The sequence below is a fragment of the Octopus sinensis genome, linkage group LG29 (assembly GCF_006345805.1).
Source record: "Octopus sinensis linkage group LG29, ASM634580v1, whole genome shotgun sequence".
NCBI lineage: Eukaryota > Metazoa > Mollusca > Cephalopoda > Octopoda > Octopodidae > Octopus > Octopus sinensis.
The window spans coordinates 14,210,955-14,228,490 of NC_043025.1; the positions used below are offsets into that span (position 1 = coordinate 14,210,955).

The following is a 17,536-nucleotide window of genomic DNA, read 5'->3' on the forward strand; positions in this document are numbered from 1 at the left end:
CCGCTCAAAAGGTCCCTGAATAAGGATTGTTTAAGGATGTTGAAAGAACCACCCATGTTTCCAGAGGTGAGCTATTCAAACCCCAAATAATTCTTTTCAACACATGGCTATGATGCTCCCCCACTACTTCTGCTCATGATCAGAGATGCACATATCGTCAGCCACTAAGGGACATGCTCAACTGGTTATGGTCAAACAACTGACAAGCAAATTATTATTATTATTATTATTATTATTATTATTAAGGTGGTGAGCTGGCAGAGTTGTTAGCACACTGGACGAAATGTTTAGCAGTATTTCACCTGTCGCTACGTTCTGAGTTCATATTCTGCCGAGGTTGATTTTACCTTTTATCCTATTGGGACCAGTAAAATAAGCACCAATGAAACGCTGGGGTCGATATAATCGACTAGCCCCTTCCCCCAAAATTTCAGGCCTTGTGCCTGTAGTAAAAGGATCATTATTATTATTATTATTATCATTATTATTATTATTAAACAGATATGATTAATTAGGGTTTCAAATTTTGCCACGAGGCCAGCAAGCTTGGGGGAAAGGGGGGGTGTCGGTAACTTCAACCCCAGCGCTTAACTGGTACTTATTTTATTGATCCTAAAAGGGTGAAGGGCAAAGCTGACCTCGGCGGAATTTGAACTCAGAATGTCAAGATGGATGAAATACCACTAAGCATATTGACCGGCGTGCTAATGATTCTGCCAGCTTCCTGCCCTAATACCACTACTACTACTACTACTACTACTACTACTACTACTACTACTACTACTAATAATAATAATACAGGCAGTGGCTCTCGTGGCTTCTGATCTTAACTGATTGGAAGTGTTATCATGTACATTGTTTTGTCTTGGTATAAAAGATGGCCTACAGCAAATATTCTGCTCAATACCACAGATTTGCTTGTCAGTTGTTTGACCTTTACCAGTTGAGCATGTCCCTTAGTGGCTGACGATATGTGCATCTCTGATCACGAGCAGAAGTAGTGGGGAGCATCATAGCCATGTGTTGAGAGGGATTCTTTGGGGTTTGGATAATTCACCTTTGGAAACATGGGTGTTTCGTTCAACATCCTTAAACAACCTTTATTCAGGGACCTTTTGAGCGGGATGGGTTACTCGACCAGAAGAAAGTTCTAACTGGGCCCCACCTGCAAGGTCATGCACTGTTTATCTTGATATGAGATCACCATGTCGCACACATATGGTTGTGATGCATGTGTCTGGTGTACCCTTATCAGACGGGTAGTCATGATGGGTATACTGGGCTTTGTATATTTTACCCCAGTGTCACTTTGATGGCATGCACTGCTCTCTCACTCAATAATCATCATCATCATCATCATCATTTAGCGTCCGTTTTCCATGCTAGCATGGGTTGGACGGTTCAACTGGGGTCTGGGGAGCCCGAAGGCTGCACCAGGCCAAATAATCCATTCAGCTAAAGGAACAAGGCCTGAAAGTTTGCGGGAGGGGACCAGTCCATTACATCAACCCCAGTGTTTCTTAATTTATCGACCTTAAAAGGATGAAAGTGAAAGTTGACCTTGGCAGAATTTGAACTCAGAATGTAAAGACAGACAGACAAAATGTCACAAAGCAGTTTTGCCTGGTATGCTAACAAGTCTGCCAGCTTGCCGCCCTAACAATAACAACAACAATAATAATAATAATAACAATCCTTTCTAATGGAAGCAACAAGGCCTAAAATTTGTGGGGCGGAGACAAATTGATCACTTAGACCCCAGTGCGTAACTGGTACTTAATTTAATAAGACGGCGAGCTGGCAGAATCGTTAGCACGCCGGACGAAATGCTTAGCGGTATTTCGTCTGTCTTGACGTTCTGAGTTCAAATTCCGCCGGGGTCGACTCTGCCTTTCATCCTTTCGGGGTCGATAAATTAAGTACCAGTTACGCACTGGGGTCGATGTAATCGACTTAATCCCATTGTCTGTCCTAGTTTGTCCCCTCTGTGTTTAACCACTTGTGGGTAGTAAAGAAATAGGTACTTAATTTATTGACCCCGAAAAGATGAAAGGCAAAGTTGACCCCAGCAGAGCTGACTTGCCTTTCATCCTTTCGGGATAATAATAATAATAATAATATAATAATAATAATAATGATGATAAAAACAACAACAACAACAATAACAGGTTACATCCAACAAGAACATTTGTTTTTAATAAGAAAGACCTTCATTAGGGATCCTAATATTAATTAAGTCGTTAGTAAATAAATTTGGCAACAATAATAAATCAACTGAAACAATTGAAATGGAAGAAATAAGACCCTCCCCACCAAAGAACATTCTGGAAGTCAATTCTGTTAGAACATAAGTAACCTTGTACTAGGGTCCACTCCACATTGTCCAGGGTCGAGGACCGAGCCCAAATTCACTCCATCGTGTTCTGACCCCACATAGATGCACCATCAGAAAGGAGACAACGGGACCTTAATGGTGGAGACAGCTTGCACAAACACTGCAGAGGGGGCAACATGGATATTCCTGAACCTTTGGTTAGGGTTAGGGTCAGAGTTAGGGTTCTAAAGCCTTTCTGAATGAATGGCTTTCCCACCGCAGTTCTACATACACAATGACACAATGCCTGAAAAAGGTACAGGATGGTCACAGCTGGAGCATCAGTGATCTCAGGCCAACTCAATGAAGACTGACCCGGGGCTAAACAACAATAAATTTCCCCCCCACGTTAGACCCTTCTCCATCATCAAAGACAACAACAGTTTGTTAGTGGAAACAACTATTCCGATGGAGATGTTGTGGGTTACAGACGGTCTACAAGCTACAGTTAGTTGGCATTGGGGGTCACGAAACAAGTATTAATGTACATGGAAAAAGGGGGTTAACTTTAGGGACTGGAAAAGGTCTAACCTGGGGTTTTCCCGACACCTGTTTTGGAAAAATAAATGTAAGTCTTTAGATTATAATTTATCCTAGCTAATTTACAGTGTATTATACATATATATATATATATAATATATATATATATATATATATATATATATATATATATATATCTAATGTGTAGTAGCTAACTCTGAAATCGGTCTGATATGGTAATAATGGAACATTTTTTTCGAAAAAAATTTTATCCTCACATTAGATATAAATTTAAGCGTTCACTTCCGAACTATCTCACTCTGTGAGAGCCTCAGTTCAAATTGCACGTGCCTCGAATGGGCTGGAGTATTTCTATTTTGGATGTATTTGGGGTACTTAGTTGTGCTCATGACTTAGTATTTGCTTCTTCCATGGGTATGAGTAAGTATCTCATTTATTTCTTTTTGCCACATGTATCACTGATGAAGAGAGGGCTCTTAGTAGCTAACTCTGAAATCGGTCCGATATGGCAATAATGGAATTTTTTAGAAATTTCTGTCAACCTTTTTTCGAGTAGTGTGCGTATTGTGAAAAAATTATATGGTTAATGGACAATATGTCCAATTTTTCGGCAAATTTGGCATTAGAAATTTTTTTCCCTTGCCCTCATTTATGAATTATATATACATATATATAAATTACAAAAAAAAAATACCATTTAGAAATACCATTTATACCATTTACAAAAATTACATATTATAGAAAGATTAAATATAAGATAAAACATATAACAATGATATATAACAAAGTGCAGAAATAATAAATAAAACGTATATATTTGGTTTTTAATCTAACTATATTTATAATTAAATTTATATTTAATTTTTCTAAATGGTATAATTTAATTTTTCATTATTGAATTGATAAAAAGTGGGTTTTTTTTTCCTTATATATATATATATATATATATATATATTATATTTTGTGAAATTTCATTTAGTATTTCTAAATTGAATTTTTCCCTGGAAGTTTGGAATAATATTCCCTCATATATATATATATATATATATATATATATATATATATATATACACATATATATATATGTAAGCAAACTTAAGGTTAGTTAAAGTAAGTTTGTGACATATTTCAACTCCTAAAGGCAAATTCACTGCAGTTGCCATGGAGGAAAAAGAGCTCATCCATTTCCACATGTAAAAAGAAAGCATGGCCATGTGGTAAGAAGCTTGCTTCTGAACCACATGGTTCTGTGTTCAGTCCCACTGTGTGGCACCTTGGGCAAGTGTCTTCAACTACAGCCTCGGGCCGACCAAAGCTTTGCAAGTGGTTTTGGTAGATGGAAACTAAGAGAAGCCCATCGTATATATATATTTTGTGTGTGTGTGTGTGTGATTGTCCCTCACCACTGCTTGACAACCAGTGTTAGTGTGTTTATGTCCCTGTAACTTAGCAGTTCGGCAAAAGACACTGACAGAGTAAGAACCAAGGTTAACAGAAATAAATACTGAGACCGATTCGTTCAACTAAAATTCTTCAACGCATTGCTACAGCATGGCCACAGCCCAATGACTGAAACAAGTAAAACAATGATAAACATGGTGAGATCTAATCCAGTCTGCTATCAAATCCACGTCCAGGATGACGGCATCTGCTGAGGATTATCTGGGATTAAAGGTATCAGAGTATGGCATACATACATTTTGAAATGTTTTTTTCTGGTTTTAAATCTTTCATCTCTGACGATGAAATTAATTAGCCTGGATAATTAAAATCATAATCTTATTAGTAGTAACACATCTCAGACATTTAATTAACAGAATTAATTACAAAGCTTCAATCCATGCAGGGATTTTGCAAAGGGATTCACAGAAGGTTTAAAAAAATAAAATAAGGCTTAAGGGTCAACGACAACAACTATGCAAATATCAGAAATAACAACAACAACTATGCAAATATCAGAAATAATAAATAATAAAGGCACAGGAGAGGCTGTGTGGTAAGTAACTTGCTTACCAACCACATGGTTCCGGGTTCAGTCCCACTGCGTGGCACCTTGGGCAAGTGTCTTCTACTATAGCCTTAGGCCAACCAAAGCCTTGTGAGTGGATTTGGTAGACGGAAACTGAAAGAAGCCCGTCGTATATATGTATATATATGTGCGTATGTGTGCTTGTGTTTGTTCCCCCAACATCGCTTGACAACCGATGCTGGTGTGTTTATGTCCCCGTAACTTAGCGGTTCGGCAAAAGAGACCGATAGAATAAGTACTAGTCCTGGGGGTTGATTTGATTCGACTAAAGGCGGTGCTCCAGCATGGCCGCAGCCAAATGACTGAAACAAGTACAAGAATAACCAGTAACCCCCCACCACGTTTTCCCCTCTATTTCTCACAGAAGTTGACTGGGAGTTGCAATTTATTTTTAAAATAACCGTCTTCAGTTTAGTGGTTCGTGCTTATTCCTGTCTTTGGTCAAGAAGAAGCTCAGATCAAGTGAAATTGTAGTTGTGGCCGACGCCGGTGTCACGTAACTGGCACCCATGCTGGTGGCACATAAAAAAAACCATATATGACACTCTTGGAGTGGTTGGCATTAAGAAGGGCATCCAGCCTGCCAAATGAGACAGCCTCCCAGTGTCAGTCAAATTGTCTAACCCAGTGGTTTTCAACCAGGGTTCCGCGGAACCTTAGGGTTCCGTCAGTACAGTCCAAGGGTTCCACAAGAAGTTACAAAACTGCTAAAATCGTCAGTAATTTTTAATTCTCCTGTGCAGATATGTGTGCATAAGACTATTAAATTATTGCACAGGGGTTCCTCGAGCCAGTGGAATGTTTCCTTGGGGTTCCACTCCAGCAAAAAGTTTGAAAAGCACTGGTCTAACCCATGCCAGCATGGAAAGCAGATGCTAAATAATGGGGGTGATATGGTTGAGAGAATATGATTGCCAATACAAGTGACCAAAATAGGGTCTCTTTGAAGGATCTCTAGAATGAAGTTGATATGACAGGGTGCACGGCTTGGAGATCAGAGAGTCTCTGGGTGAAGCCGGCTACTTCCCCTGCATTGAGAGCTCATGGTTCAGGTACAACGGACACGTGATTAAAATGTCACAGGAAAGAACTGCAAAAGGGATTCTTCAAGCTGAGCGAAATCCCAAGAGATTCAGGGGTAGACCGAGAAGGGGATGGTTGGATGATATCCATTGCCTCTGTTGGTCTTGTTTGTGAATCCAGAACTGGGGTTGTCTTCCTCAGGTCCTGCTCCAGCATGGCCACAGTCTAACGACTGAAACAAAGTGCTCCTGTGCCAAAGCAACAGAGAGAGAGAGAGAGAGAGAGAGGAAGGTGGGGGGTGGGATGAGGAAAATGAGAAAGCTGTACAGACCTGTAGTGCTGAGGTGGTGGCTGATATGTTTAGCGTTCCAGGTCTCTGTCCTTGCTTGTGCTGCACGGGAGGAGGAATTGGAAAGAGAAGAAGACATTGAGAATATACAAATATATATATATATATAGGGATTAGGGGGGGGGGAGAAAAGGGATTTAGGGAATTATTATCTGATGATGAAGGGAAATATATGGCAGAAGACCAGTGATGACATGATAGATGACTGACAGAAGACAGATGGATGATGACAAACGACAGATGGATGATGACAGATGACAAATAGATGACAGATGGATAAGAGATGTCAGATTGATGACTGACAGAAGATAGATGGATGACGAGATGTCAGATAGATGACCGACAGAAGACAGACGACAAATGGCTGATGACAGATGACAAATGGATAATGACAGATGACAAATGGATGATGACAGATGACAAATGGGGGATGACAGATGGATGATGACAGATGAATGACAGATGACAAATGGAGGATGACAGATGACAAATGGAAGATGACAGACGACATATGGATGATGACAGATGACATGGAGGATGACAGATGACAAATGGATGACAGATGACAAATGGATGATGACAGATGACAAATGGATGTCAGATGGATGACTGACAGAAGATAACAGATGACAGGTGACTGACAAAATGACAAGTGACAGACAGAGGATGACTAACGACTGAGAAAGGATGACAAATGACTGAGAAAGGATGACAAACGACATGAGAGGAGAATCAAGAAGAGAGAAAGGTGTGTGTCTATGTACCTGGCTGCTTAAAGCTGTCACCCCTAGTCTCACTCGACTCCGCGACACACTTGAGGCTGTGGAGCTGATGGAGCTGACTGACTCCTGACTGCCGCTGCGTTCCCGGGACATACGAAGGCTGGTGCTACCCAGCGTCCTTGGGCTTGGGGTGGACACGCCACCCACCAAGCGGGTCACCTTGTGCACCGGAGCAAACAGCCCATACTGGGGCTTGCACTCAAAATATCTGAAAGAAAGAAAAAAGATATAAAAATCACTGAATGATGCAGGGTGGGAGGGGATTGTAATAAGGGTGGGTGGGTAGACTGGGTAGAAGTGGCATGGGGGTGGGTGAGACAGGTGGTAGTGAGAGGGTGGTGGGGAGAAAAGGGTAACTCAGAAGAGATGGGTTAGGGTGGAAGGGTGGGTAGACTTGAGAGAACAGGGTGGGTAGGGTGAACAGATTGGCAATGGTGACAGCATTGTGTGGGTGTGTTAGGGGTGGATAACCTGGTGGTGGTGGCAGCATGGGGTAGGTGGGTGGCCTGCATAGAAGTGGCATGGGGTAGGGAGAAGACAGAAGGATGGCTTTGATAAAAAAGGTGGGTATCATGGCTATCAATGATCAGACTGTAGGTTTGATGGAATAGGCAATGATACCTGGGTAGCTGGGCATACTGGTTGGTAGAGAGAGAGGTTAGACAGAAACTCTAGAAGTGACACCTAGTGGCTAGACAGAATAGTAATGACCAAGCAGGGCAGATGAATGATACTGAGAAAAGGGTAGGTGAAAGGGGTGGGAGAAAGAAAATGTAGCTAGGCTTTTTTTAACCCCAGGTCATAGATACACTATGTCTTTTAGTCAGACATAGTCTATCTAGGACTACATTATCTAATGTGCCTTTCCTTACTGTTGTTGTTTAGCCGCAGGTCAGTCCTGATCCAGCAGACCAATGATCAAAGATGTTCCAGCTGTGACCATCCTGTCTTTTATTCAGGCATAGTGTATCTAGGACTACATTATCTAATGTGCCTTTCTTTGTTGTTGTTGTTGTTGTTTAGCCCCAGGTCAGTCCTGATCCAGCAGACCTATGATCAAAGATATTCCAGCCTTGACCATCCTGTCTTTTATTCAGACACAGTGTATCTAGGACTACATTATCTAATGTGCCTTTCCTTACTGTTGCTGTTTAGCCCCAGGTCAGTCCTGATCCAGCAGATCTATGATGAAAGATGTTCCAGCTGTGACCATCCTGTCTTTTATTCAGGCATAGTGTATCTAGGACTACATTATCTGATGTATCCTTCCTGTCCTGATCCAGCAGGCCAAAGCAATGAAGGGTACAAATACAAACCTTAGGCAAGTGTCTTCTATAGCTCCACCTACAAAATCTATAGGCAATGCTTTAGTTGGAGCTATAGGAGAGGAGACACTTGCCTAAGGTGTCACACAGTGGAACAGAACCTGCAAGCTCCTTACCATACAGCCATGGCTGCACCTTGAACCCAGAACCATGCAGTTGGGAAGCAAGCTCCTTACCACACAGCCACACCTGCACTTGTTTGTATTTTTCTACATATAATAAATAAATATATATATATATATATATATATCTTTATATATAAAAGTGAAATTGTGTGTCTGTCTCTCACGATTTAGATTCCTAACTACTCCTACATTTTGCGGTGCAGTTTAACCAAAACCGGGTATCTTATAGTCGTGATTCATATCGAGCCCTTCTGGGTATTAGCGCGCGTCTACGATTTAAAAAAAAATTTACCATAATTTTTTTCCATTTTTAATGCATTTTTTTGCTATTATATAAGGGAAGTAACTCTCTAAAAATGCTTATATAGTTATTTCCCTTACAAACCCGAGCAACGCCGGGCGATACTGCTAGTATATATATATAACGGGAAGCTTTATGAAAATAAACAAAAGACGAAGGCAGGTATATATATATATAGATATATAGTTTTTTTTCCTTCTCTTTTCTTAGAAGCATGTTCTTCATAACTTATGTGTAATATTTCAGAAACCTACTCAAATGGCAAACATTTCAAAGGAAAAACCAGATTGGGTTACCAGCTGCTAATGATCGGAAACGTTATAAGTGGAAATACTAGAATTATGAGTTTTTCGCTTTTTGCATCTATTAAAAAAATACTCTGTACTCGTTTATTTAATATTGTAATTCATCGCTTTTAGTGAATCAACAGAGAACCATCCTTTCCTTCATTCTTTTTCTTGTTTCAGTCATTTGACTGCGGCCATGCTGGAGCACTGCCTTATGATCGGAGAAATTGACCCTGGGACTTATTCTCTGTAAGCCTGGTATGGATTCTATTGGTCTCTTTTGAAGAATAAAGTTGTCAAGTGAGGGTGGGTGGGACAAACACAAACACATACATCATCATCATCATCATCATCGTTTAACGTCCGTTCTCCATGCTAGCATGGGTTGGACGGTTCAACTGGGGCCTGGGAAGCCAGGAGGCTGCACCAGGCTCCAGTCTGATCTGGCAGTGTTTCTACAGCTGGATGCCCTTCCTAACGCCAACCACTCCACAAGTGTAGTGGGTGCTTTTTACATGCCAGGGGAGGCCTGCATGGTGTGTGTGTGTATATATACACCTGATGGGCTTCTTCCAGGGTGGCTGGCAGGTGTGTGTTTATATATATATATATACACATACACCTGATGGGCTTCTTTCAGTTTCCATCTACCAGATCCACTCACAAGGCTTTGGTCGGCCCAAGGCTATAGTAGAAGACACTTACCCAAGGTGCCACGCAGTGGGACTGAACCCGGAACCATGTGGTTGGTAAGCAAGCTTCTTCCCACACTGTCATGCCTGCCTACACACACACATAGTCTTAACAACAAAAAGAAAAATTAAAAGCGCTCAAGATATCATTCTCCCGTGTATTAATAGACGGGTATAAAAAGGGTCTTTGAGCTTTCCTAAGGTAACGAAACGAAACACCACATGCAACCTCGCCTCCTTCCCTTTCTATTCTTCGTCTTGTCTAGCGCTGAGAGCCAATTTCAGTCTCTGAGAGACAGACACATTGACTCCAAGCGCCAGACAAAACAGATTAAAACATAGAGAAGGATTTCATTTCATTTCTTCTGCAAAATTCAAAGAACTTTTACACCTGTTTTCGTCTATAGATATGTATATATATAAAGAACTGATACCGTTGCTATTTGAAACTAATTCTTTGTTTTATTGTTATTATCATTATTATTACTACTACTACCATTACTGCTATTATTATTACTATTATTATCATCATTATTTTTATTACTATTTCTGTTGCCATTTTTGTTATTATTATCATCATTGTTATTATTATTATTATTATTATTACTAGCAGTATCGCCCGGCGTTGCTCAGGTTTGTTTCGACACTTTAGAATTGGAATTTTTGAAGAGTAAAAATTTTGCATTATGTAGCTTGTTATTCTCTTTAACCCTTTCGGTACTGTATTTCTGTTGAGATGCTCTGTGTTTCTTTCAATTAATTTTAAATATAACAAAGAATTTAGTAAAATAACTTAGTTATCATTCAGCTAGTGTTAGGAACATAAATTGTGACTAAGGTTTGGTGGAAGATTTTAATTCAGAACTTATGAAAACAAGACATTTGTACTACAGAGCCAGAGCCGGTTTAGTAACGAAAGGGTTAAAGTGAACATTTTTCTGGTTGAAATACACCGAGAAATGGTGACACAGCAGTCAAAAAATCGTTAAAAATATAGGGATTTTCATAGGAAAAAAGCACCTTTTTCATGTAAATAATTTATGGTGTTAACATTATCTGATTTGAATTTTTTCTTCTATGGAAGGAAGAGCAAGCCTTCTTCTATCATACTCTCAATTTTGGTCAACTTGCGCCACAGGGTCTTGGAGCAGATAGTGTTAGTTGAAGGCTACCAAACCTGCCATACACAGACAACTTCAGCTTTATATAGAGAGAGATTAAGTACCAGTGACACAATGGGGGTTGATGTAATCAACATCCTGCTCTTCTAAATTTCAGGCTTTGTGCTTATCATAGAAAAAAGAATTATTGAGCTGGCAGAATCGTTAGCACACTAGGTGAAATGCTTAGAGGTATTTCGTCTGTCTTTACGTTCTGAGTTCAAATTCCACCAAGGTCGACTTTGCCTTTCATCCTTTTGGGGTCAAAAAAATAAGTACCAGTTAAACATTGGGGTCAATGTAATTGACTAGTCTCTTCCCCTTAAATTTCAGGCCTTATACCTATAGTAGAAAGGATTATTATTATTATTATTATTATCATTATTATTATCATCTACTAAGGTGGGCTGGTAGAATCATTAGAGCAGAGGAAGAATTTGTGGTATTTATTCCAGTTCTTTATGTTCTGAGTTCTAATCCCAGCAGGGTTGACTTTGCTGTTTTATCCTCTTGGGGTCGATAAAACAAAGTACACGTCAAGTTCTGGGATTGATGGTACAGACAAACCCCTCCCCTCAAATTTACGTGCTTTGTGCCAAAATCAGAAAGAACTATCGCTATTGTTGTTATTGCTATTATTATTATTATTAGTGTTATTATTTAAGGTAACGAGCCGGCAGAATCGTTAGCACACTGGGCAAAACGCTTGGCGGAATTTCGCCTGTCGCTACATTCTGAGTTCAAATATTGCCGAGAGTGAGCTTGTCTTTCATCCTTTTGATGGGGGTGGGGGGGTCGATAAATTAAGTAAAAATTAATTATAAATTAAAGAAAAAATTAAGCAAAAATTTGAAATAAATCATTACTAGCACTAGCGCAGGAGTGGCTGTGTGGTAAGTAGCTTGCTTACCAACCACATGGTTCCGGGTTCAGTCCCACTGCGTGGCATCTTGGGCAAGTGTCTTCTTCAATAGCCTCGGGCTGACCAATGCCTTGTGAGTGGATTTGGTAGACGGAAACTGAAAGAAGCCCGTCGTACATATGTATATATATATATATATATATATATATATATATATATATATGCGTGTGTGTGTTTGTGTGTGTGTGTTTGTCCCCCTAGCATTGCTTGACAACCGATGCTGGTGTGTTTACGTCCCCGTTACTTAGCGGTTCGGCAAAAGAGATCGATAGAATAAGTCCCGGGCTTACAAAAAGAATAAGTCCTGGGGTCGAGTTGCTCGACTAAAGGCGGTGCTCCAGCATGGCCGCAGTCAAATGACTGAAACAAGTAAAAGAATAAAAGAAAACTATGACCCGGAGTTACCGGGTCTTGTGCTATTGCTTGTTGTTCATTGCCGGGTTGCAGTAAAAATTTCTTACTAAATCAAGAGCTAAGTTTCTTATCACATCTCAACACATGGCTATGATGCTCCACCACCACTTCTGCTCGTGGTCAGAGATGCACATATCTATTTCTTTACTACCCACAAGGGGCTAAACAAGGACAGACAAACAGATTAAGTCGATTACATCGACCCCAGTCCGTAACTGGTACTTAATTTATCGACCCCGAAAGGATGAAAGGCAAAGTCGACCTCGGCGGAATTTGAACTCGGAACATAACAACAGACGAAATACGGCTACGCAGTTTGCCCGGCGTGCTAACGTTTCTGCCAGCTTGCCCTCTTCAGAGATGCACACATCGTCAGCCACCAAGGGACATGCTCAACTGGTTAAGGTCAAACAACTGACAAGCAGATCTGTGGTATTGAGCAGAATATTTGCTGTAGCCCATCTTTTATACCAAGACAAAACAATGTACATGATAATAATCACCGTGATCACCGTGATCGACCAGGCCATCAGATGTTGTTACACATCGCTGGTCACAATGCGCTTCGCATTGTTTTAGCCTTCAAATGACGCTACCCCACTGGCTAAGCGAGCAGGCCAACAGAAGTAAGAGTGAGAGAAAGTTGTGGTGAAAGAGTACAGCAGGGATCACCACCATCCCCTGCCGGAGCCTTGTGGAGCTTTAGGTGTTTTCGCTCAATAAACACTCACAACGCCCGGTCTGGGAATCGAAACCGCGATCCTACGACCATGAGTCCGCTGCCCTAACCACTAGGCCATTGCACCTCCACTACATGATAATAATAATAATTATTATTATTATTATTTAATGGAGTGAGCTGACAATTGTTAACAAGGCAGGCAAAAGGTTTATCAGCATTTTAAATCTTCCTTCATGCTCCGAGTTCAGATTTCATCAAGGTAGACTTTGCAATTGATTCTCTCTAGAGGCGGGGCAGGGTGTCGACGAAACAAGTACCAGTCACGTACTGGGGTCGATGTAATCGAATAGCCCCCCCCCCCCCACTCCCCTGCCCAGGCCTTGTGTGTATAGCAGAAAAAGGATTCGTTCTTAGAGCTATGAGCTGGCAGAACGGTTGGCATGACAAGCAAAATTCCTTCACGGCCTTTTGCCTGTCGCTATCTTCTGAGTTCAAATTCTGCCAGGGGAGGAATGTGTATTTGCGTACATGCATATATGTATATATATATGTGTGTGTGTGTCTGTGTATCTATATATAGTGAGAGAAAGTGGGAGTGGTGGCGCTACATGTTAGTATATGATACATGCATGTATATATATGTCTGTGTGTACATATATATATGTACATATGTGTGTGTGTATATAAATATATATATATATATATAATATATATATATATATATATATATATATATATATATACATATGTATGTATGTATGTATATGTATACATATATACATATACACATATATTTATTGATAGAGAGAGAGAGAGAGAGAGAGAGAGAGAGAGAGAGAGAGAGAGACAGACAGACAGTGCTCCATATTGATATATAATACTGAGACGCACAGACAAAGGAAGGGTGGGTGGGGTACCAGGTAATATTTCAACTGAAATTGAGAATGGTAACAATGGCACAACAACCTCCCCCCTCACACACACACACACTCCACATGTGTATGTTACAAACCTACACTCCTCCTCACATACACACGCACATATGAACAGGGCCAGGGTACCTCACATACACACACACAAATATATATATATATATGAACAGGGCCAGGGTACCCTGCCACCCATACTGTCTAGGGAACAGCTGCTGACTGAAATAACAAAGTACTTGCCAAAGACAAAAGGGACCACCACCACCACCACCATCACCACCACCGCTGCCGCCACCACCACCATCTTACCTTTTGTTCCCTCTGCATATAGACCCCCCCTTCGCCACCCCAACCCCTGTTATTGCACTATCGCACCATGGCCCTAAGGGTAAACAGCTTTGTTCAAACTGTCTACACATTCACCCCACACAGAAGAATAGGGACCACCACCACCACCACTGTCAATAGAGGTGCGTCTAGAACTACAATACATTATTGGCGTTGGAAATTAAGACAGATGGTTGCGGCTGGCAAGTCTGATCGCGTGTCTGTTGGATCAGGCCCGGCCCAGGGGGAGAAGAAAATAATACTATGAATAATAATAATAATACTGTATTTTCTTATTTCTTTATTGCCCACTAGGGGCTAAACATAGAGGGGACAAACAAGGACAAACGGATTAAGTCAATTATATCGACCCCAGTGCGTAACTGGTACTTATTTAATCAACCCCGAAAGGATGAAAGGCAAAGTCGACCTCGGCGAAATTTGAACTCAGAACGTAACGGCAGACGAAATACCTATTTCTTTACTATCCACAAGAGGCTAAACAAGGACAGACAAACGGATTAAGTCGATTATATCGACCCCAGTGCGTAACTGGTACTTAATTTATCGACCCCGAAAGGATGAAAGGCAAAGTCGACCTCGGCAAAATTTGAACTCAGAACATAGCGGCAGACGAAATACTTATTTCTTTACTATCCACAAGGGGCTAAACATAGAGGGGACAAACAAGCGGATTAAGTCGATTATATCGACCCCAGTGCATAACTGGTACTTAATTTATTGACCCCAAAAGGATGAAAGGCAAAGTCGACCTCAGCGAAATTTGAACTCAGAACATAGCGGCAGACGAAATACCTATTTCTTTACTACCCACAAGGGGCTAAACATAGAGGGGGACAAACAAGGACAGACAAACGGATTAAGTGCGGATGTGGCTGCTTGGTAAGAAGTCGACTTCCCAACCACGTGGTCCTGGGTTCAGTCCCACTGCATGAAACCCCAAATAAGGATCTTCTGCTATAGCACCAGGAAAACCAAGACCTTGTGTGTGGATTTGGTAGATGGAAACTGGAAAAAGCCAGTCATATGTATATATGACCTGGGGCTAAACAACAACAACAACAACAACAAAGAAAGGCACATTAGATAATGTAGTCCTAGATACATTGTGTCTGAACAGGAGACAAGATAGTCACAGCTCAGCTGGAACATCTTTGATCATAGGTCTGACTGGATCAGGACTGACCTGGGGCTAAACAACAAGAAGGACACATTAGATAATGTAGTCCTAGATACACTATGCCTCAATAAAAGACAGGATGGTCACAGCTGGAACATCTTTGATCATAGGTCTCCTGGATCAGGACTGACCTGGGGTTAAACAACAACAGCAACAGATTAAGACAAACAAATCATCGTTATCTCCTCACCATCACCACCACCACCATCATCATTGTATATATTGGAGGAGGGGGGGTTGTTGGGGGTAATTAGGGGAACGAGTTGGAGCTTGTGGGGGGGGGGAGTTTGACTGGAACATCAGCAGCAGCAGGGTAAGGAAGCCGGGAGAAACGACTCCCTTGTTATGTCCAGAGATAAGGATCTTAATGTAGCAGGGTGACACAGTTTGCTGTGCCTGAAGGTGGGTGGGGAGCAGGGGAAGATTTTTGCGGAAGCTGGAAAGATAAGGATAGGATATTTGCTAAAGTTACTTTCTGCTTCTCTAACACACACACACACACACACAGTGAGTCAGCAGAGATGTCTCTATGGTGTCGCTTGGTCTACTAGAAATAGCAGCCAAATAACTCTCACATCATACCAAAGGGGAAAAGAGAATAACGCAGAGGAAACTATAGTCCTAGATACGCAATGTCTGAGCATAGAACAGAGAGAACATCTTTGATCATAGGGTCTGCTGTATCGGGACTGACCTGGGGCTAAACAACAACAACAAAGGAAAGGAAGGATACATTAGATAATGTAGTCCTAGATACACTGTGCCTGAATATAAGACAGGGATGGTCACAGCTGGAACATCTTTGATCATAGGTCTACTGGATCAGGACTGACCTTGGGCTAAACAATAATGACAAGGAAGGACACATTAGATAACGTAGTCCTAGATACACAATGTCTGAATAAAAGACAGGATGGTCACAGTTGGAGCATCTTTGATCATAGGTCAGTCTGGATCAGGACTGACCTGGGGCTAAACAACAAGGAAGGACACATTAGATAATGTAGTCCTAGATACACTATGCCTGAATAAAAGATAGGATGGTCACAGCTGGAACATCTTTGATCATAGGTCTACTGGATCAGGACTGACCTTGGGCTAAACAACAAGGAAGAACACATTAGATAACGTAGTCCTAGATACACAATGTCTGAATAAAAGACAGGATGGTCACAGCTGGAACATCTTTGATCATAGGTCTGCCTGGATCAGGACTGACCTGGGGCTAAACTACATAAAAGCACACACATAAATCATGACAGACGGGAATCGTCTGTCGTGGGTGCGTCACAAAATGTCTCTCTTCCGTATTGGATATTCTGGCAGAATCTGAAAAACTGGAAGACCCCCGTCAAGCCCCAATGTCATGTTTGGCATGTTTCCTGCAGCTGGATGCCCTTCGTAATGCCAATCTCTTTACAGAATGCAATGGGTTGTTTTTTGTAGGGTTTTTTTTTCCATGCCACCAACACTGGTGAGGTGGTCATGGAATTTGAAGACTGAAAAAAGAATGGAGAAAAGCAAAAAGAAAAACTCCCTCAACTAAGAGGGGCTGTATTTTTGTTCCTTCCCAAGCCATGTGTGGCTCATAGGGCCGGTTTCTTGGTTTCCTTGGTGTATAGGTTCCCCACCTGGATGGGATGCCGGTCCGTCGCAGGTGAGCTGCAAGATGCAGGAGGAAAGAGTGAGAGAAAGTTGTGGTGAAAGAGTCAGCAGAAGTTCGCCATTACTTTCTGCCGGAGCTTAGGTGATTTGCTCATAAACACACACATCACCCAGTCTGAGATTCGAATCCGCAATCCCTCAACCGCGAGTCCGCTGCTCTAACTACTAGGCCATGTACCTCCACAAATAAAATACATGCGCCCTTTTAAAGCCTAGCCAGGCTCATGGGCCCAGTTTCCCGGTTTCTATGGCGTATGTGTTCCCCAGCGGGACGGGATGTCAGTCCATCGTAGGATTACTCATTTTTGCCAGCTGAGTGGACTGGAGCAACGTGAAATGAAGTGTTTTGCTCAAAAGCACAACGCGTCGCCTGGTCCGGGAATTGAAACCACAATCTTACAATCATGGTGTGCTGACACCCTAACCACTAGGCCACGCGCCTCCACAG

The 17,536-nt window shown here is 41.4% G+C and overlaps 1 protein-coding gene across 8 annotated transcripts in view; it reads right to left on the reverse strand.

The window, feature by feature from the left end:
- LOC115226085 (CAP-Gly domain-containing linker protein 1) overlaps window positions 1-17,536 on the reverse strand; it is a 207,699-nt gene that overhangs the window by 100,803 nt on the left and 89,360 nt on the right. For all 8 annotated transcript variants that reach the window (XM_036514836.1, XM_036514832.1, XM_036514833.1 and 5 more), the window contains 2 exons: window positions 7,041-7,266; window positions 6,259-6,318 (listed from right to left, as the gene is read on the reverse strand). In XM_036514836.1, the coding sequence (XP_036370729.1) occupies window positions 6,259-6,318; window positions 7,041-7,266 (286 nt within the window). The remainder of the gene's footprint in view (window positions 1-6,258; window positions 6,319-7,040; window positions 7,267-17,536) is intronic.